This window comes from Calidris pugnax, unplaced genomic scaffold (assembly GCF_001431845.1).
Source record: "Calidris pugnax isolate Ruff unplaced genomic scaffold, ASM143184v1 scaffold32, whole genome shotgun sequence".
NCBI lineage: Eukaryota > Metazoa > Chordata > Aves > Charadriiformes > Scolopacidae > Calidris > Calidris pugnax.
This window is the reverse complement of record NW_015090783.1, coordinates 8,368,861-8,391,017: the sequence shown is the minus strand read 5'-3', so window position 1 is coordinate 8,391,017 and position 22,157 is coordinate 8,368,861. Positions and strand designations below refer to the sequence as shown.

Sequence of the window (22,157 nt, the reverse complement as noted above, 5' to 3'; positions counted from 1 at the left end):
CAAGCAGAACCTGCCTGAACATGACATGAAGCCTTTTGAACAGAATGTATCACGTTCCATTTTGCCTGTTACTGGGTAAAAATTTAGAGTGGGTGGCTCTTCATGGGCACATCTCACTTCAGTTTGCAAGAGGGTTATCACCTTCCACTCCTATGCAGATTTTTAATGAAAAAAAGTAAAATAAAAAAATTCTTCACCCAAAAGTTTCCAATCCTTGCTACATACATTGCAGTTATAGTAACCTCAGCTAGCAATAAATGAGATGCAAGTGGTGAAGACAGGCCAGCTGCAACAGAGATAAAGTCAATGTATCTGCCATATAAAGGAAAAAAACATAAAAAAACCCCTCCAACAGGAACAACAGAACGAGGCAGCAGTGAAGTACACTGCTAAGAATACCTGGTTTTAAACAGTTCTGTGCCTAACTTGTCTTTCCTGTTGTTTGACTTAGTTGCCCCTCTCCTCCCCCTTTTCACTTCCTGAAAAAGAAAAAAAATTGCACTCTGACCAGCAGCAAGGGCTTTAGATTCAGTGCATCTTCACTGAGACTGCTCCGTCTCATTTGTCCCATTATTTGACATTGACTAATCAAACAGAGAGAGGATGCAAGTCCAAACTCTTCTACCTTGCAGATAAAAAGGGGAGAACTAAATGGTGAATGAAGCAAGTCCCAGAATGGCAACAGAGCAAAATCCTTACACACTGTGTTGCAGCCAGCCAGCTGGAGCCCTGCAGCAGGGGAACACAGGATGCTTGTTTGGCTCTCAAAGGTGCTCCCTTCCTTTCTGTACTGGAGCTTCCATGCCACCTGCGGGACCCACCTAACACTGCACTTCCATCAGAGAAGGAAGTGATGAGGAGAGGGAAGAAAGGCAGCTGCCAGCTTTGCCAAAAGCAGCTGAATAGCAATACATCTGGGTTATACACGATTTTATGACAGATAGATCATGCATACTTACTGACACAAGCCTAAAGAAGGCCTTAAAAAAACTGAAAGGGTCTCAGAAAAATTTATTTCCATAAATTAAAAACACACACGAAAGAAACAGTAAAATTTTAGATTCACACAATATTGAACAGAAACAAAATGCCAAGAGCATGATGAAGGCTAATGGCACAAGTGTACAAATTCTCATTGAGCTGTTCGTTAACTTGATAGCATCACACAGACCTTTAATCCACAGTTACCATCCACATTCTAGAAGAGCACCTGGAACATAATATACCAAAGGCTCACCTCAAATCAAACACAATAAATGAGAACTGCTTGCAGAAAATCACATCCAGCAAGCATCAGAACTCAAATGTATGCAGCCACAAGGCCAGCTGGGCAAATGCTGTAATATACATTAAGTAGCCTTAGCTGCTCCAGTCTTACTATGGTGAAAATAAGAGTTAGTTATTTATTTTTAAGTGATCTTTCTTCCTCCCATAATCAGCAAATTTTGCAAAGAGCTGCCTGGCTCTCCAAAACTTACTACTGAGAGACAGTACATGGCAAAAGCTTTGCAATTCGTCCCAAGCTGCTCTGGTCATCATTCTGTGAGCAATCTGTACAATGTCTTTCCATGATGATACAAAAATATTCCCATTGGAGTGGGTTCACTTCATGAAAAGGCAAGTGTACATACCCTTCAGCGAGGGAAGACCCCAAAAGATGCATTCTCTATACTTTTTTCTTTCAATTATCTGGGACAGAAGCAGCTCAGAGTGGGCAATACCTTGCTTTTGCACAGTCACTGCTCCCAGTGTACAAGCAGCAGCCACAAGGAACAAGGCTGTTCCATGAGTGCTATAAACAGGAAAGAGGAGGGAAAGGGAAAATGAGAAAGTGCACAAGCATGACTGACACCTGTATGCTAGAGGGAGGGAAGAGATGCTTTGTCTCCATTAACTTACATCTCTGTCATCATACAAATTCTAAACCAGAACAGAATAATGCTGTATATTTGTGTTTCCACAAACTAAGGTCTGGGACAAGCTAGGTAACTGCAACATCATTTTGTAACTCCTCCAATTATTGTAAACAAAAGAGAATGGAGTGTTTTCTTTGCTCTGCTCTCTCTGCTGTAGCTGTTAAAAGGAAAGCTAAGAAATGTCATTTCCAAGCAATCAGAAACAAGACAGAGCAGGGAAGCAAACAAACAAAAAAAAATCCCCCAAACCAAAAAACCCACAACCCAATGGAAAACCACAACATATTCCACATTTTGAAGCACATTTGCCTGGACCCAAGTTTCCTCACCCCCTCCTCACCTCCCATCCTTGTTTCCTTAAAAGCCCCAGTAATTCTGTCACAGCCCTCCCTTATTAACAGAAGGGGAGTGAATGCTGTGTAACAATCCCATTCTATAGCATGAACCCATAAAAATATATATCTCACTCTTGCTACATCTTCCAACCAGTCAATAATTGGGCTAATAACCACTATAGGGAAATTTTCAAACATTTTTTAAAAGGCAGTCGACCTTTATTTTTTAGGGATTTCTTTTTATAAAAATAAAGAAGATCAATTAAAATGTTCTCTAGCAGCCCAAACAGGTTAACCAGACCTTGCTGCTGAAATAGTATGTCAACATCTTCAAAATTTGCCCGCCTTGTTATTTTACCCTCAAAACCCAAACACTGCTACTTTGTGTACTCTTTTCTTTCTTTCAGTCTTCCTGATTAAAGAGAATTAGTCTCCAAAAGAAGAATGTAAACTCCTAGGAATCCTGGCACATAAACTGGGAGCAGAACAAGCCCAGATTACATTTCTTTCAAGACTCAGACACACACAGTGTAATAATCCTCTTCCATTTTTCTGCTTTCAAAGCTCTGGAATTCAACAGATCACTTGTTAATTCTTAGTTTTCTGTTTGGCCAGTAACAGAAGTGGCAGAGCAACAGAAGATAATGGTGGTATTTTCAGTCCTGCATTTATTGGGACGTTATTAAAAATACCCACCCACTAGATATTTGCTCATGTTGAAGGTAAATAGAAGCTCTATTATATGGGTAGGGAAATAAGAAAGTGCAAGTTTCAAGTGACAAGTGAAAGAAAGAACAGACTAATCAAATTTGAGCATCCCAGCAACGACAGCTTTGCCTGAATAACTTCTATAGGCACTAAAGGACATAAATTACCTGAACAGCAGCTAGCATTCATTTTGAATTATGCTTCAAGTAAGTTTAACAGAAGTTATCCCAGAAGGGAGCTCTCTTCCTGCAAAAGGGTAGAGCTGAGAAATTGCTGCATCAGATAATTACAAATGGCCTGACGTAATGAGAAAAAAAGAAAAGCTTTCCACATGCTTTGTACAACACTGGCTATTATGAACAACAGTGCTGTCTACAGAACATCTCATTTTGAGCTATGTGAATTGTAAATCTAAAATGGTAAAAACACCCCTCAAGATGGAAAAAAAATGTTCTCGTTGGCATTAAAATCAAGTTGATATTTATACTAGAATTAAAATAACTTAAAAATGAGTCTCAAAGATTTTGCTGGTGTTCCCTGCATACAGCAGCTCAGCTTAGTTAACTGAAAACCTCTACTTACGTATCCTGCAGCTTAACGTCCTTGTGGGCTAATTACCTTCTCCTCTGGAGAAGAGGTTGACATCAGCCAAGTAGTTAAAAACTCTACTATTTGGGAAAATTAGTACTGGGCACAATTTTTTCTTAAAATATTACCTTTTTTTGAGCTCAGTCATGTTAAAAGGTGTCCTCATGCAGCAAATAAAGAAATATATACAAAGTGCAAGTTATTTAACATCTAGTTATGTGGGACTTCTGGTGCCTGAAGCCAGGAAGGGCACAAACTCAGAAGGGACCTCCTAAGTAAACAGAAGGAAGAAACAACTGAAGCAAACCCAGACAGCTACTTTTAATTATTAAAAAGTTAGTGGTGTATCACGAATGTGTTTGCTAGAATGCATCTTTATCAAAGACCATCTCTCTTCTGTCAGGTTGTTCAAAACAGCCATTACAGTAACAACAGGAGACTCAAATGTGCAAATGATCTGGAGTACAGAGTTCTAGCATCACTGAAGGTGCACTACTTCCTCCTTTATACTCCTACTCTACCCCCAAAAAGGTCTTTAACATAATTAAACGCTAGCAGTAATTTCCAGTTGTTGGGGAAGGAACGGTAAATTGTATGTGGCTGTGTTACACTCAAACAGGGACCTAAAAGAATCTTCTAGCATCACTGAAGGTGCACTACTTCCTCCTTTATACTCCTACTCTACCCCCAAAAAGGTCTTTAACATAATTAAACGCTAGCAGTAATTTCCAGTTGTTGGGGAAGGAACGGTAAATTGTATGTGGCTGTGTTACACTCAAACAGGGACCTAAAAGAATCCCTCCAATAGCATAAAAAAAAAAAAAAAAATTAGCACCTTACAGAGAGCCACAGCCAAAAACTGATCATGAGATATTAGAGGAGACTGGTAGAGCGATGTATGAAGAAGTCAGTAGATTTCTCCCAATGGGACTAATATACTAGAGGAGCTGATTGGACCATCTTCAGCTAAATGGCTCCCTCAGATGCCAGAGGCCTGCTCCTCCTCTGCCTCCGTTGCAAAAAAAGCTTCAAGGTCCATTAGCTTCTGAATCAGAAGAGCATCTAACTCTGCACTCTGCAGCGCAGCTTTTTTTGCTCGGGTGAAACTACCCACTGCTTTGATTTTGCCTCGTGTCTTCCTTTTCCGGGGAAGAGTGAAGTCCTGAAACTCCAGAATCCGCTTCCTCTTCTGCTGGCTGACAGAGATCAAGCGTCCATTTTTCTCCTTGGGCTCTTCAAAGATTGTTTCCAAGCTCCTGGGAAAAGTAAAGAACAGGACTCATGAATGCTCAAGAAGCAGTTAAGGACAGGGAGACTGGTGATTTCGTAGCACAAGTAAACACGCTTCCAACTTCTACATTTTTTGAGACCCTCCACAGCTCTTGTAATGTATAGTTATCCACAGCTCCCACCTCCTACAATTCCACATTCTTGCTAGCTAATTAATTTGTTATTGGTGCATAGACATTTGGGTTGAATCTCTTTCTATCTGTATTGCAGTTCAAAAGTACAATTATAGTCTTGATTTTCTAGAATAAATAGATTTGAACAGTAAAAAAAAGTAACAGTCTTGATAATACTGCTATACTTGAGGACAGGCAGTTATTCTTTGTATTTTAGAGAATATTTAGTTGCCTTTGAATTTTGAAAAAGTACTGTACTTGGATGGAGGCCGGAATGAATGAGTACATTAAAAAAATATACAAATCCATACTTAAACAGCTGCAAATTCTTAATTTATATTCTATTTCTCTACTTTCCATCCAAATAGTAAGTTACCATTTTTGAATTAACTTCCTCTACCACTTTAAACTAGAGCAATTTAAAAAAACCCAAACTTCTCTCCCTCTTTGCTTTCAGACACCTTAATCTTTTCACTCTCTCTGCTAAAGTAATTTACACTGATCTTAGTTTTCTCATGAGGAAGCAGAACCCACCTGGCTGGAGGAGGGGACTTATAATTCTTGTTTGTGTAAATTTCTTCTAAACTAAATTCTTTCTTCTTAAGCCTGAAAAAGTAATGAACAAATCAATCAAGAAAGAAGAATTTGGCAACCACTTCTCTTCACAACAAGCAGATTTACAAGAAACAAGTATGGTTTACGTTCTATGCTTAAACGCTAGCTAATTATGCTTTATCTTAAAATGTAGATTTAGATTCTAACTGGGGAGAGGGAGGAATGAAAAATGAAGTCATTAAGTACCTAATTTCATGCAGTGTTTTTATAAGCTCTGAGTCAAGATTTGCCATTTCTGCAGAAGTCAATGTTCCTTCCAGCATTCTATGATGGTTTGAAATAATGATGCTCAGAAGAAAAAAGGGAAATCCCTTCACAGGTCACTTTTTTGTGGAACCCAAGAAAAGACTTAAGAGTTTGGCAGATTAACATTTCATCCCTTAAGAACTACTTTAAAAGTCAGTTATTGATACTTAATTAGCAAGCTGATCTCTGAAGAAATGCATTCCCTTGTCAAAGCTGGCACTTCTAGTTTAAGACATACTAGATGACTGATTGGAAAAGCTTTATCAATATCTGGCACTGTGATTACTCACATTTACACTGAACTAGTGTTTCCCTAAGATGATAAACCACAAACAAAGAAGGGACTGTGAAGAACTCCAACATAACTTGCATCAACAACGTTTCTTAATGTATCACTTCATCTCACTGCATTGTGGAATGACGTATTTTAAATGTACGTTTATCAATATGAAGAGATTGTTTAGAAAATCATTCCATTGCAGCTTCGTTTTCCCCATTTTGCCTATACCCCAGTCAGCAGTTCATATCCAATAGTCCTTTATTTATCCTTTCTCACTTGAAAAAAGTTACGTTCAAAGACCAGTTTCTTTCTTCAGTCTTTTATAGAGTGGAGACAGCTCTGTCAATCTTTACTTATGAAGGAAGCAAACATCAGACATCACTCAACTGGGAGGGTACAAAATAGTGGTGGTAAGAGAGGCGTTTATTGAAATGATTTTGCAGGAAACGTGACCAACAGAAGGTAATATGAGCCCATTTAAAAGATCCCCCTCACCTTTTTGGTTTGGGTAGCCCCATTGGAGTCAGGTTAGGGTCTGGCTTAGGAACAGTTTTCCTGATTCGGATCTGTGAGACTTTCTTTGGCCTCTTTTCTGACTCAATCTTAAGAAAGAAAAAAGAAAAAGTTAAAAGGAAGGAAATAATGACCATGCTAGTCGAAAGAATTCCCTTTTATCTTGAGTATACATTATTTATAGAAAAAACATTCCTTTTCGTTTTGCCACCTTCCTTCTGCTTGAACACAAGAAAGCAGCAGCATGGACTAGGACTAATAACATGTTTTCTCTCCTCATTTTTAACAGTTACTAGGTAATATTCATCATCATCAGCTTCAAGTTTTGGGGAACCAAGAGCCTGAGATACCTAAAATCTAAAATAAACTCACTTTTTTCGGTTCTGTGTCATCTTGGGATCTAAGACAGGCTGGAACAGAAGCATCAGCTTCATCAAGAGCACAGATGTGGAGCTCTGGTGCTGGAAGCCTGGGGGGAGATGGCAAGGATTCTGGAAGTGCACAAGACTTTGGTAACGGAAGAGGGAATGAAGTTTCCAGACTGTAACAGAGCAAAAAGGGAACATACGTAGATTAGTACCCAATTTATGCTGCCACAGCATTTCATGCTCTCAGGTGATGTTCCTAAATTGCAATATGGGCACAAAAAGCAATGCAGTTCACAGAAATCACCCAAGTGGGCAAACTCTTTCTCTGGTACGTAAATACCACCAAAACCTGCCGCAGCTCGCACTGATACTGAAACAAACAAAACTGCCAGGGTATTTGAACATGAGATCTTAAAGCCACTCTTTCCCTTTTTGTATAGTTAAACAGGTTGCAGTTCTGATAGTGATTAATCCTCCTTTTTTTGCCAACAAATTTCTTTGACACGACTATTAATTTATTAATTTTTGTTTACAGATAAATTTAAAAGATGGCTTTTATATCTGCCATCCCAACACTGAAAAGAACAGAAGGAAGTTTCAGCACCTAACGTCCAGTTGCTCAGACAGAAAGTACATATATCCAAGTAAGGAAACTAACTTCTATAGTTTCACGTATTCATTTCATAAGAAGTGACACAACAGGGTTGAAGGTAACAGAGTTGTTCTGTTTATGTTCTATATGGTGTTTGCATTAACACCCCTCCAGACCTCTCCACTACATGATCCAGTCAGTTTAGTTTCCTAACATTTTAATCAGAAAGCTATTCTTCATGTGAACTGCCAAAAGCTGAAAGCCAAAATGTCATAAGCAACGTCTTTCTGAGAAAGCTTGTGCTCCCACTACTCAGAATAAATGTCAAAGTCCAAGTGACTCACCGTATCTCACGACCTGCAGCCTGTAGTGCTTCCATACTCTGTACAGGTAAGTGCGGTAACACGGCATAGCTGGGTCAAAACAACAAGGAAAAAGGAAAAAAAAAAAAAAAAAGACAGACAGAAATTAGGTCTACATGATAAAAAACATGAGGGAAAAATTATTAGTATGAACTGAACTGTAAGACAAAAAATGCTAATATCAGGAATGAGAATGAAGACTAAAACAATACAAGAACAAGCCACATCTGCCATTTAGTCCACTAAATTTCACTGACAGCTTGTTAGGGAAATAGTCTTACTTTCACTTAAAAATGGTAGTGATGAGAAAAGGAAATAAAAGCAGAGAAACAAAGGGAGAGTGTATTAGTCTGAAAGTTGTAATTATTTCTATGAAACCCTACATTCCTCATTCAAAAGCCCTAGTTTTTAAAATTAAAGTAACCAAAAACCTTGAAGGATTTGGCTACTAAATAAAAAAAAGTGCACAGTGGCAACAATAACAAGTGAAATGAAGGATCTGCATAAGATTAATTCCCTGTTGTCTCTAACTCCCACAATCTTATTTGAATATTCTTAATGGATTGGAATAACCAAAGGCCTTTCCATAAGGGTTGGTAATTACCATAATTCTATGGCATAAAAATCAACACAGCAATTCAAAGTCTTTTAATATTAAGCTTTATTTTTGTGCCCACACTATTAATAGCAGGAAAAAAAAATAATCAGTTGGGACAGCTTTTATTACATTAAATGGCAATTTTTCTATTTGCTGTCCTCCCAAGCGAACAGCTAAATGCACTTCACTGTTCTAAAGCAAAGAATTTACAGCCAGACTGGAATATTACAAAATAAATGAAAACCAACCGTTCTGGCAGCACAGATAAGACCAAATATAAGAAGGTCAGAAAGACCTGTTTCTTGTGTTCATCGTTTAATATCACAACTATAACATTTTGTTTCTCTCAATATTCCACTCACTATCCCAACTCTACTGCAACAGGCATCAATAGTGTGTCAGAGTCATCTGTGCCAGAGGCAGACTGTGCTGCTTTATGCAATAATAATAAATTACAGGGAGAGGAAAAAATCCCCACCACTTTAGAAATTTTGAATCCCAATAAGCATTAATTAGAAAAAAGATTTCACTTAAAGAATGCTTTATTACTACCAGTGGAAGTGACAGAAGATTTTTAGACAGGAGAACTACTCTAGTTCCTTGTTTTCCTGGTTACTAAAAACATGAAAAATGAATGAAATTATTTAAAGAGGAAAGATCTCTTCCAGAAGAAAAAGGCCCTGCAGAGAACTTGGAGCCACTTTTTAATTTTTCTGATTCTTAACTGTCTTAATCAAAACAGGCAAAGACTCTTGTCACACTGGGAGGTGAAAATGCTTTTATACTGCACCAAACATACTTCTTCTATTCTTGTATTTATATACCAAACATTTATTTCATAGGGGATTTTATTTTTGTGTACACAGAAATTCACAAAAGATCTACTAAATTATCCTTTTGTCCCTATTCCTGTTAATACCTTTAAAAAAAGAAGAATGATTAGTTGATGACAACAGGCTATCAATCTTCCGCAAAATAAAACCTAACATGGTGTTATATATCTAAAATGTTAGGTTTTGTTCTTTACATTGTTTTATAGCCAAACCTTTAATACCAATTTTTTACTTAACTGTTTTAGGAATAGAATTTATTTGCTGCACTTTAAACTTCTGCAAACATTCTCTTTAACTCACTGCATGCTACAATAACTTCACTTTAAAAGAAAATCTGAGTGAGGCAGAAGAATTAAGGCTACCCCGCACACATATTTGTGAGATATTGTTTTATAGCCAAACCTTTAATACCAATTTTTACTTAACTGTTTTAGGAATAGAATTTATTTGCTGCACTTTAAACTTCTGCAAACATTCTCTTTAACTCACTGCATGCTACAATAACTTCACTTTAAAAGAAAATCTGAGTGGGGCAGAAGACTTAAGGCTACCCCACACACATATTTGTGAGATATTTTAGAGAACAAACAAACTGAGTTTTACACTATTTTAACTTGGGGTTATTTTTCACTTGAAGTGATAAGGTTTGATTTGGCTTCTCTCCCCTTGGGATAAAGATCATTCATAGCAAAACGTTTGGTTTTCAAATTACCCTTTACATCAAGGAATTAAATCCTCTCATACTGTAGCTAACGGGATACGCTGTAACAAGCTGCCCAGGACTCTACAGACTTATGGATGGGAGAAAAGAGAGTAAAGTCAGCTCTGATCTCCCAGTCCCAGGATAACATGCCTCAACAATACAAATTAATAAATTCACCTCATACACAGAACTAAGCTTTAAAAAGGTGCTTGTTTTGTTTTTAAAGAATGTAATTTACTGGCATGATTATTTCCAGAGTACTAATTTGTACACTAGAAAATTCAGCCTGATATACTGAACGAAAAGGACTGCAGGTCCAATAGAACGTGCTGCAAAATCGTCTTTATGGCGTTATTCAACTTTGTTCTTTTAGTGCAGACAACTCCCAGAATGGAGTAGTACTTATAAGCTCACTCACAACTTTTGTAGACATTAGGATTTATAGTAATAAGTGATACGATTAAACTTAATATGCTTAAACACATCTAAAAGATGTGTTACCCAATTATACAAAGCAAAATGCAGCATTAGTTATGTGGCAAGGTTTTTGGTTATACATATGTCAAGCTATGACTTAAGATAAGCCAAATTCAACAGTTCTCTAAAGACTGCCACATTAAACTAAAGAATTAGCCAAATCTTCTTTTCTACAGTGCTCCTGAGCCTATATGCTGTCCAGGAATCTCACGACTATAAAATCAGGGACTGAACTGCCCCATGTCACTGAGGCATACAGGACAAAATCTTTGCTCAAGAGCATGCAAAAATTCTTCAACACAGCTAGGAATCTCTTCTCTTATTCTGTTTCTTAGGGAAAAGATCTCAAAGCCCTGTAGCAAAGTTAAATTAAATATGCAGAGTAAATTTCAGTCCTCTTCCCACTCATAATGAGAATGACACACACAAAAAATCATTACCAACCTGAACTGGAGCTAAATCCTTGCTTGTGCCAACAATACATGGGGCACATACTATCAAAAGGCACAGGATACATAAAGAGGTTTCAATTAGCACAGAACAGTCATGGAATACAGTTAAAAATGTAAGCGAATGCCACCCTCCACCCCTTCGGATTCTATCTCATCTGATATTGAGCATTTTGCAGTGGTTCCAAGTGGCACTTGTGGCTCAGACCTCTGAAAAAAACTTTCCTACCTCAGAAATCCAGTTGCTCTGCAGTCACTCTGAATAGACCTAATGAAGTAGCTCACCTTTCTGCATTATATATTCTGATGCATGGTGTGTATATTTTGCAAGGGAGAAGAAAATAGAGTTAGCCATTCTGCCAAAACAGGATAGTATTAAAGAAGTGAAGGCAAGTATATATAAATTCAGCTAACAGACTGTTCCGTAGGAAAGAATCTTCCACGTTGAGCCATTTTTGGAGCAGAATGTGTAGATTTGGAGCAGGGGAAACTGACCCTCCAACGCAAGCTGCAATTACCCTCTCCCTCCCAAAAAGGAGCAAGTACATACCCTATACATATTTAATCTCAGAAATAAGTTGATGGGTTTTACCTGTTCTCGATGCCCACACTTGGCTGCCACTTGCAGTGACTGGAATGGAGAGGAGTGATTTCGGAGGGACGGGCAGAAGGACCGTGCTGACTCCATATGGATAGGACCCTGCCCAATGAGTATGGCAATGAAGAGACGAGGTCATCGGATACAGAAGTTGGGTACCTTGCCCCTTTCAAACCCTGTGCGAATTGCGATATAAATAGTCTCTGGATGGTAGGAATATGACTGGTTAAGTTTCTTCTTCTCGTCCAAATCCTGTAACATCCAGGGGAGGAAAGTGCTAACACTGTGTGAAGGCCAAGCATAGAGCAACGTCCTCTTCTTTCCGCTACGGCATTTCTTCTACGGTCCCGGCGAAGGGCAACAGTCCTTGGGCTTGTTACAGAGAGAGAGGAACGCAGCTCGTTAGCTAGACTGGAACCTTCCTTGTAAACTGTTGTATCTGACCAGCTCTGAGACAGGAGAAAAGAGAAAGTCCACTCTGAAGGAGGCGCTGACATTTCTCCCCAAACGGGTCCGTGCTGTACAGAGTGCTGCGATGTAATCCCTGTGCGGTCTGTCACGGGACTGGAGTCCAATTTGATGTGAAAAGAAATTGGGAAAACCGGGGTTTCCAAGAAAGAGGTCGGAGGCTTGTGGCTCAAGTCTGAAAAGAGTATTTTGGTAGATTCTACAGGATAAAGTGCCAAAGGCTGAAAGCTGAACATCTTGGTGCACCAACTGTCAGCCCAGCGTGAGTGTACGCTCCTGTTAATGCAGGAAAAGGCTTCCAATAGATTTTTAGATCTACGTTGGCTGTACCTCTCGGCCACTGGAAGAATTTCAGAAGAATACGGCTGAGGTTTTAAGTTCTGGATGCTCTGGGCAGGCGCCAGGAGTTTGCTGGCCATTGCAGACAGCTTGCCCAACAATGCTGGCTCTTTGGTACATTTTCTAAATTTCAAGCTGTTCAACAAACTGCACCTCTTGGCCCTCTGCCTTGGCATACGCACACATCGCATGGCTGTTTCCGTTTCCATTGTCGGTGGGCTACATGGAGAGCACAAAGATTTGAGAAGTGTGTTTTCCTGCTTAGGGAATATTTCTGGGGGAATCTCAGAAATAGGTGAACTTCTAATTTTTTTGCTTTTTCTTATGCTTTTTAGCTGATACGATGTGGGAACTTTTTTGCATGTCCTTCCAGGCTGTCTTTTTAATGGAAGAGGTCCTCTTAGTTTATTTGTAGTTTCAAAGGCACCAGGGATTCCATCGTACCCTAAATTAAGGTTCAGGTTTTCCATTTCTGAATCCTGAGTCTTCAAAAACTGTGAACTAATAATATCTGTGGTAATCTTTGGCCTTTTGACTTCTTCTAAAGTGCTACATAGTTGATTTTCACTGTTTCTGACAGCAAAAATCTCCTCGGAGGGACCGTCAAATTTCATATTTCTTGTCACCGACTCATGTGAAGAGCTGCGTAAGAGTTCAGATCCGTGCAACATACTTGGTTGCAGTGTGATTTTTGCTTTCTCTTGATATTGTGACTTCTGGTTTTTTTGTTGTGCCTTGTCCGACAGACGTATTCCCATCTTCTCATGCTTCTTTTGTTTAAGCACCTGACATTTCTGTATTTGATCAAGTCTCTCTGAACCCGAAGCTTCATTTTCCTTGCAGCCTGAACGAGTTGTTACAGTGTCCTGGCCTTCGGCAACCTCCTTTACGTTATCTTTGCTCTGTGCATGTAATTTGTAAGGCACACAAGCTTCACTGCAAACCACACAGTTTGGGGATGATTCTTTGCAACTGTTTGAGAACATACTTGTACATGCATAAATCGTGGGTGTTGTATTATACTGCAATTTTGGTGAAGCCTCTGCATCAGACGCGTCTTCAGCTTGACAATCACGCACAGCATCTGAAAGCAGACTGGTACCTGCTAAGTTTCCGAGCTCTGTAGCATTTCCCCTTTCTTTTAAAAGATTATTTAGGTCAGCTCTTGGGATTTCTTCCAAAACCTCAGTATCAAGAGGGACTATTTTGCTACCAGACTCTTTTGAATCTTCTAACAAGGCCTGTAGACAATCATCTTCTCCATCAAGAAAAGAATTTATGGGCATCTTTCTAGAAGCTACTTCTCCTTTTGAATCTTCTAACAAGGCCTGTAGACAATCATCTTCTCCATCAAGAAAAGAATTTATGGGCAACTTCTTTCTAGAAGCTACTTCTCTTCCCATCTTCTCTTCTACAGATGTGTCCTTAAACTTCTCTCCACAGTGAGCACTTTTTGGTGAGGTGACATTCATGTCTTTTACAGTTAGCATGCTGTGCCCCTCCTCTCTCAGACTTTCTTTGCTGGGTGCACAAACTCTTGAGCTTTTTGCACCTGTCAGAAAGCTAGTTTTTGTTTCATTCTCTGAAGATGGAATCTCAATATTGCTGCCTTTTCTTTTAACAGACGTTGGTACAGAAAGTTTTGTCACTGAAGAATCTTTGCTAAAAACTTTGGCTGAAGACGAATCACAATTATTCCTTTGTGTATTCTCAGATGACATCCACAGCTCTTCTTTCTCAGGCAGAGTGATTCCCAGGCTCAGAGCTGACGGTCTTTCTGAATCTGCCTGAGTCTCATTAAAAGATTCTTGGATGTCAAACTTTCCAAAACAGGATGGACCTATATGCTTTTGAGCTTCAGTTTCTTTACCAGGCTCAAATGTTAACTGTGGGCAAGAGTTATTTAAGATAGAACTTCCTCTCAGACTTTTTTTGGTTTCTGTCTCTGAAAGCACATTCATATTTTCTGGCTTGTAGGACAGACTCCCATGGACTGATGAGAAAGGCAAAAATTGGGTACTAACTGTATTTTCCTGGTCCTCCACCAACCATTTGATCTTTGGCAAAGATGGCTGCATTCTGTTTCCTGCAAACAATAGCTCTGCACTCCCTTTTGCACATTTGATAGAGCAGGTGTGCTGTGAGGAATGCGATTTGCTATCAGAAAAGCTTTCTTCAAGAGTTCCTTTATCTTCTCTTTCACATCCATTCTTGTGTTCTTTTAGTTCGACTGTTTTCTTCTCAATCAGATCACTGGTAAAGCCCATATACCCTGAACAGTCTTCATTTCTCACACCATTTAAAGAGTCCAAGTCCACTACATTCTCTTTTAGAGTTCCTTGAAAAGTGTCTTTTGCATATTTATGAACTAACAGAGGCAGGTCACCACCTGTTTTTATCAGTATCTCTTCACTTTGACGAGAGCCAATTGATATTTTAGTTTCTTCCCCAGAAGTAGCCATAGTTTGTAATACAGTGTCTGCTTGATTGTTTAAACTTTCTAAATGATGTTTGTTGCCTGTAACTGGGCCCTCAAACTCACTCTGAGATGCAAGACACTGATTTTCCATTGGATGAAGGGTCTTTTCTGTTTGGGCAGCACGTTGTGTTTGAATATTTGTCTTGCTGAATAAGGGACACGTACCAGTGGCTGAAACACTACACTCAGAGGGATTAGCTGCAAGTGATGACACTTGTTTCTTCTTATATGTGTCTAGTTCTCTCCTTGGGCATAATGAGGAGTTGCAAAATCCAAAGTTATGAACACAGGTTTCTTTCTTCAAATATCTGACTAAGAGCCGTTCATTACTCTTATTTCTGTGATTGCCTTCAGGAGCCTTTGAGGAATCCACAGTTCTTATTTTATCAAATCCATCTGCCTGGAGAGCACACATGCCCGTTTGATCTTTTGCCTCATCTCTGTCACAAACAATTTCACTGCCATCTGTAACTTTACAAAGATCAAATTGTTTCACAACCTCCATGTTCTTATTTGAAATCTCATCTCTTACCAAGGTAGCAGTAGCTTTCTCTGCAGTATGAGCTGAACAAAACATGCTTTTTGCTGTGACAATGTCATTTACCCCATGCAGATCTACACCTCTGTTGCCCCCCTCGCCTTCACAAGGAAGAGATCCACATGCCAAAGGGGAGCATACTTCTGGAAATATGATCACCTTTTTACTGTTATATCCAACTGAAGTTTCTCCTTCCAAATTATCATTTTCCTCAATCTTCTCATCAACCTCAACGTTAAAAGTATGACTGTTCAGGAGAACATCATCTACACGTGTACTCCCTGATAAAACACAGGAAGCACTGGCAGCTGTACACTCCTCTTTGATACTCTGATTATTACAATTCCATGTGTCACCATGTTCATTTACTGAAGCAGTGACCACATTCTCTGTATTTCCCACTGAAGACTTCATGTTCTTTTGGGAAATTTTGCTTGTCATCTTAGGGTCATCAGAAGTCCTGGAACATAGTGAAGACTTGAAATTGTCTTTATGAAGCACAATTTCAGTGACTTGTTCCTGTGTTGTTCCAGAAGCACCAATTGATTCTTTTCCAGATAGATTATTCCGAGCCTTGTCCCTGCTTGAAACTTCATTAACAGTACAAGGACACTCATTATGATGAGGTTCTCTTGATTTTTGTGCAACAGGAGGTAGACATACATTTAGTGTATAAATCAAACTAGTTTCTTTGCCACCAGACAAACTGTCATTACTGTTATGTTCTGTAGCTTCAACTAAACTGCCAGCCAACTCTTCTGATGTTGTTTTACTCTCAGATTCCTTTTCGAGCAGTTGTGCTTCAGGTGAACCTTTTTCTAGCTTGGTGCTAAGATCCATACAGCTGTAGCTACTGGGAGGAGAAATTTTGCTGGAGGTATTACAAAAGCATGTGTCTGTCTGTCCCATTTCATGGGAAGCGGGGTTGCTCGTTTCCATAAACAGGCTATTTTCTTTTATGTTGTCCTTGCATATATCACCGACAGGGAATTGCCACTGGTCCTTTTCCAACTTATCACCTTCTGACAGGACCATTTTTAATTTTTCTTTTGAGAGCTCCTCAGGAGATGAAGCAACAGAACTAAAAACTGAAGAATGACAATGCTCAGAATTAGCACCCTCTTGAGCTTCAGGCCAGCTCCCAACTTCAACGTTATCTCCCACGGCAATTTTTCTCCGGACTTCAGCAGCCTCTTCAAATCCAGAGCTGTGTGATTTACCCATCCTAGCGCTTACTTCCCTGGGATCAACTTTAGCACTAGATAATTCTTCTCTCCTTACCACTGAGACCTGCTCTACTGCTACGGACGAGGAGGTTGGATTTTCTACAAACCCAGTTCCATGACCATAGTGAGTCTGACTTTCGGTGTTTTGGGGAAGATACTTTTTGGGGGTTTCATTGATAAATCCATGGACTGCAGTACTATTGTTTTCTAGTGGCATATTTCTAAAGTCCAGGTAACGGATGCTTTTCAGAACCGAACATAAAGCTTCAGAACTTTTTGTGGAGAGTGTTCCACAGCTTTCTACTGATGACAACCTATGAGGTTCATTATCCTGTTTAGGTACAGGACCAGTACAGAAGTCATAAGTATTGTTTTCTTCATCCTGCTGACAAGACTGCCAATCAGCAAGTGATGTTCTGAATTCATTAACAGGATTTCGTCTGGGTAACTTTTCTTCTCTAGTCTCCAAAATAGAGACAATATTACCCCCTGTTCTCAATGGCATGGCAGTACCAGCTTTCAACCCATTATATTCATTTGTTTCTTGTGGATGCTCTGTGGCTGATTCAACGTCCATGACTTTTAAAGGCTCTAAAAAATCTAATGTGCTGGTTTCTGAAACGCCAGCTCTGGCCATGACTGTGTCTACGTCTGGGCATTCATTGCTCTCAGGTGGAAGACCTTTACTCACTCCGTCACTCCTGTATCCTGCTTTACTAAACATCTTAGTCCCATCAGCCTTCATACCTTGTACTTCTTCAGTGAGCTTTGGCAGAGTTTCAGCTGTCACCTGAACACGGTTTTCTTCCGCATAAGAAAAAATAAAGCAAGTCAGAACCATATACTAAATTCAGAAGGCATTCAGATTACCAAGTTTCTTTTAGTATTGCACACAATATTGTGTACAGTGTTGGTTAACAAAACCATTTTTAAGATTGGGAACTGATGCTAGCAATTCTACTACAAGCCTTTAGAAGAAAAAGACAAACTACCCACCACAAACCTAATGAAACAAATGCAATCCTCTTCAACAGAGACATTCCCCAGCAGCAGCAGGCACCCAAAGACCTGTATTTTTCAGATTCCCCTAATACTGAGCTAGGTGGGATGCAGGTACCATAACTCAATATGAAGTCATGGCCAACATGATAATGCTTATTTGCAACATCAAAGCTTAACACAGCCAGGTACTTTATCTGGTCCATCCTAGAAATAAGGCTGTGCATCGAGCAGCCATTTCCATCTCTTCTGCCTTGAAGGCATTTTTGTCAGTCCATCACCCGTAGGAAGATAATGCATATCTCATTCTCTCCAAGCAATTATGATTACTTTTTTGTAAGTTTGTAAAATTACAGTTACTGTTAGAATATCTTCATATTCAAAACTTTACAAGGAACACATTTGTGCAGACTTCTGCAGATCTTTTTTGTGTTTTCTTCTAAGGACCAAGGCTAAACGGCATTCCTCAACTACATACAAGTTTTGGTTATGAGAGCATGGAGGGAAAAAGAAAATAATTACTAGGCAAAGTGACCAAAGTATTTGGAGCTAGAAGCTTACAGATTATAAGAAAATTAAGAGTTAATTTTGTTGTCCTCTGCCTTTGGATTCTGCACTTTTATTTTTATTTTTTAAAACATTAGCAAGTGAATGAGTCATACTTTTCCACATCTTTGCTATTACTGCTCTCATATAATCCAGCTTTGAAACATAAGGAAATGCAAAATATCTGCTATTAATGACACCTTCTGCTTTGGGGTAAATAAGTATTTGAATTAAATAAGTACAACACGTCTTATACATAAAAGGTCTTCAGGAAAGTACCCACACTGTCAGGAGAAAGCAGAGGACTAAGTTTTCGTATTGCTCTAGCTCTGCAGGGTAATAGTTTCTACTGTAAAGCAAAATAAATGAGCTGTCCTACACTTGTTCATCGATTTTACATCGACAGAAAGTAACCTGGGAGAGAAGCAGAGGATGTACAACTGAAATATGCACCTGTGCTCTTCAGAGATCCCACTGTTTCAGTGCAACAGGTTCTCCAGGGCTTCACCTCAGGCGGGTCCAAGTGAGGGTCCTCCTGAAACAAGACCAAAGCATCAATGGAGATTGATGGATTTTCTGACGCGTTTAGCACGTTTCAGGGACTGCACCTGCTCAGCCAGCTTAGTTCTGAGTAAGAAAACCACCAAGAAACCTCAGAAATAACAATGCATTCAGCAAACATTTGTTTTTAGCAGCAATGAAGTCTCGCCACACAAGCAGCTGAAACTTAAGTGGTTTAAAATCCAAACAGTCACAAATTTGAATGAGAAGAGTAATCCAGTCTCCAAGCCTATCTCACATCCCCACACCACTACTGTACACCTCTGGTAAGATACACACTGCTTCTCATCTTTATTAGAACCTGCCTTCTACCCCTCCTTCCCTTGGCTCAAAAACAAACCCTGGAATCAATGGCCTAGGTCTACTTGCAAAAAAACCTCAAACCAAACCAAAACCCCACAACCAAACTACCCACATTTTGAAATATGTGAAAATTCCTCTTGGACAATGAATGGCTATGGAAAATTTAGTGAATTTTATTTTCACAAACATTCAAATAAATCAAACAGATATCAAAATCCAGAGGGAAAACATCAAAGTATTTTAGTATTATGCAACATCCAGTAATTAATGTAAAATAGGCACCTATGCACCTTATCCAGATATTTCCTGGCTGGTGTGCATTCTGTCACAATACTGGTTTTCTCCCCTATGTTCTCTGTGTGTGTGAAAAGTATTTACAAACTAAAGAAAACTGACCAAGAAAGTCATTAAAAATCTCATTTTTTAAATAGGTAGTTTTGAGACCCTTTAGCTTTTAATAGAGTATTTTTTGGTACATTTTTCAGCAATCCTTTGCCTAGAAATAACATTTTTATCATGTTTGCTAGAGGGGAGAAAAAAAGCAAAGCCATGACCATGCGAGTCTCCTGTTTTGAAAGGGGAAACTAACAGTGATGTCCTCACTGATTACAAAAATAATCATAAAAAAAAATAATAATCTTTTGGTTTTAGATTAAAAACTGAAATACTAAATTGGGAGCTCTCTGTAGCATTTTAATACTATTACCAGACCGAAATAGCTATTATTTAGTGGTGAGTACCTTGACTGGGGATGATGGTACCAGCAGAACATGCTGCCCCCCCAAAATACAGATAGTGGTCGAGGAGATTTTTAAGTTCTTTCTCTTCTTTTTCAGTCACCTGCCAGTTTTGTTCTTTGCTGTGTATCACACCTGCCTCACACCATTCCAACAGTATTCAAGAAAGTGAAAAGCTTGATATTTTAAGATACTATTGGTCTACTGCAGCACAGTCTAATTTGTCACTGGAGCCACGATAATCCCAATAACGAGACACGTCAGAAGACAGGAATAAGAAACAGAAAAACACATGGACAAAGCCCTCTGCCTGGTCACTATAACCCTAAACCCAAAATACCACCCAGGCATGAATTTTGGGATTTCCTTACTTGTTTTGACCAACTTTCCCCAGGAGCTAAAGCACAGCATTCAGCACGATGCTCCTCAGCATCTTCTGCCGCCTCCTCTTCTTTCCGGTACCCATCACCACAACAGTCTAGTTTCCTAAAGTGGCTTTTCTTGTTTTGTTCATCCTCTTCAAGGCCTCCAGCCTCTACTGATTCTTCAGGAGGGGGTTCTGTGGGCCCCTGAGAAGTCACCGTGAGCACATCACCCAAATCCTCTCTCTCCTGGCAGAAGTTCTCCACTCCCGTGGTGCCCCGCAGCCGGTCGCTGTGTGTGAGCGCAGGCCTCGCTCCCTCGGACGCCGCATCCAATCCCCCCCTGGGCTCTGCTACAGCCATGTGTCCTGTGGAGCTGCTCCCCGGCAGGTACAGCCCCTCCAGGGCGGTGGGCACGGAGGAATGGAGGAGAGGTTCCACCCCAGATGACAGCATCGGGGCAGCTGAGCATCCGTCCTCCTGGGCTTTTCGCAGTTTACCTTAAAAATAAAAGCAACATTAAATCGACGTACGTAGGAGCGACCTCTAGATTAAAAGAGAAGCTTCGTTCTTCAAGATTCAAGCATCTATGTTTATGAAAAGTACGGAATCATGAATTGTTGGAGTTGGAAAAAGGTTCCACCCCAGATGACAGCATCGGGGCAGCTGAGCATCCGTCCTCCTGGGCTTTTCGCAGTTTACCTTAAAAATAAAAGCAACATTAAATCGACGTACGTAGGAGCGACCTCTAGATTAAAAGAGAAGCTTCGTTCTTCAAGATTCAAGCATCTATGTTTAGGAAAAGTACGGAATCATGAATTGTTGGAGTTGGAAGAGACCTTCTAGAGATCATCTAGTCCAACTCCCCTGCCAAAGTTGCCCAGAGCACATCACTCAGGAGCATCCAGGTGGGGCTTGAAGATCTCCAGAGAAGGGGACTCCACACCCTCCCTGGGCAGCCTGTTCCTGGGCTCTGACACCCTCACTGGAAAGTTCTTCCTTATATTTGAATGGAACTTCCCATGTTCCAGCTTGTGCCTGTTGCCCCTCGTCCTGTCACTGGGAAACACTGACAAGAGTCCGGCTCCATCCCCCCTCAAACTCATCAGCATTAATAAGGTCTCCCCTCAGCCTTCTCTTCTCCAGACTGAAGAGTCCCAGCTCTCTCAGCCTTTCCTCATCAGGGAGATGCTCCGATCCCTTAATCATCTTTGCTGCCCTAAAAAACATAGATATTAAACTGATAAGAACAGTTACTACACTTGATCTTCAAAAGGCCGAGAAGCAATATTTCCAAACAGCTTTTTAAGACAGGAGGGGGGAGCATTCCAGTCTCTGCGCCAAGGCTCCGTTAAGGAGAGCGGGGAGTCAGGAGCGAGGCCGTTCCCCAGCCCCACCGTCGCCTCTCCCACACCTCCAGAGCCTGCCACGCAAACCAGACACCCTGCTCCTTCGCTAGAACTGATGCCTCGCTGCTCTTCCTGAGATTTTCTTACATTTCTGATCTTTGGTGGAAAAAGAAAAAAAAAATATAAAAATAATCGACCAACTTTCCTCCCCTCGTTTTCCGCCTGGAAGGAAGGCTTTCCAGGACATCCTCCATCACGCTCCCTGCCTCACAGCTTCTCCCACACAGGCCCTGGACCCAGCGCCGCCTTCCCCGCTCATCCCGGCCCCCGGGACCCTCCTCAGCCCGGTGCCCCGGCAGCCGGTTTTGGAGCAGGAGAGGAGCTCCCACCGACCCGGCACCGGCGGAGCCAAACCCCTGCCGCGCCCTTCTCCTTCGTCCCAGGCACCGACCCCCGGCCGGAGGCGAGACCCGCTACGCCCGAGGAGGCCGCCGCTCTCGGTAATTATGCAACCGCGCCGGTGCCTCCCCCGGTGCCGGCTCGGCCGCGCCGCCCCCGGGTCGGGCAGTCCCGTCCTCACGCCTGGCAGCGACTCGCCCCGGGGCGCCGCTGCTCACTCCCCACCGGCGGCGGGAGAGGCGCGCCCACACCGGAGACACCCCTTCT

At 40.7% G+C, this 22,157-nt stretch overlaps 1 protein-coding gene across 4 annotated transcripts; it reads right to left on the bottom strand.

Moving 5' to 3' along the window:
• Positions 1 to 991: 991 nt before the first annotated feature.
• On the bottom strand, positions 992 to 20,637 carry PRR14L (proline rich 14-like). 4 transcript variants are annotated; one of them, XM_014963159.1, is made up of 10 exons: positions 20,152 to 20,637; positions 18,633 to 18,714; positions 13,790 to 17,438; positions 11,579 to 13,699; positions 7,909 to 7,977; positions 6,977 to 7,145; positions 6,587 to 6,693; positions 5,485 to 5,556; positions 4,335 to 4,803; positions 992 to 4,170 (listed from the first exon to the last, which is right to left on the bottom strand). In XM_014963159.1, exons 1-9 carry the CDS (start codon positions 20,596 to 20,598, stop codon positions 4,527 to 4,529), a joined length of 6,993 nt encoding a protein of 2,330 aa, XP_014818645.1. In that variant the 5' UTR covers positions 20,599 to 20,637; the 3' UTR covers positions 992 to 4,170; positions 4,335 to 4,526. The 4 variants fall into 4 exon arrangements, with proteins under 4 accessions (XP_014818645.1, XP_014818653.1, XP_014818636.1 ...); XM_014963167.1 differs by lacking the exon at positions 992 to 4,170 and having other exon boundaries at positions 4,185 to 4,803; positions 13,790 to 16,496; positions 17,382 to 17,438; XM_014963150.1 differs by lacking the exon at positions 992 to 4,170 and having other exon boundaries at positions 4,185 to 4,803.
• Positions 20,638 to 22,157: the final 1,520 nt, after the last annotated feature.

Bases quoted from the DNA above. Each gene is read 5' to 3' on its own strand.
- PRR14L (XM_014963159.1), bottom strand. From the start codon at position 20,598: ATGCTGTCATCTGGGGTGGAACCTCTCCTCCATTCCTCCGTGCCCACC. The intron at 7,978-11,578 runs GTAAAACCCATC...GTTTTGACCCAG, and splicing joins AGTGTGGGCATCGAGAACAG to CTATGCCGTGTTACCGCACT. The intron at 5,557-6,586 runs GTGAGGGGGATC...TTACTTTTTCAG, and splicing joins GGGCTACCCAAACCAAAAAG to GCTTAAGAAGAAAGAATTTA.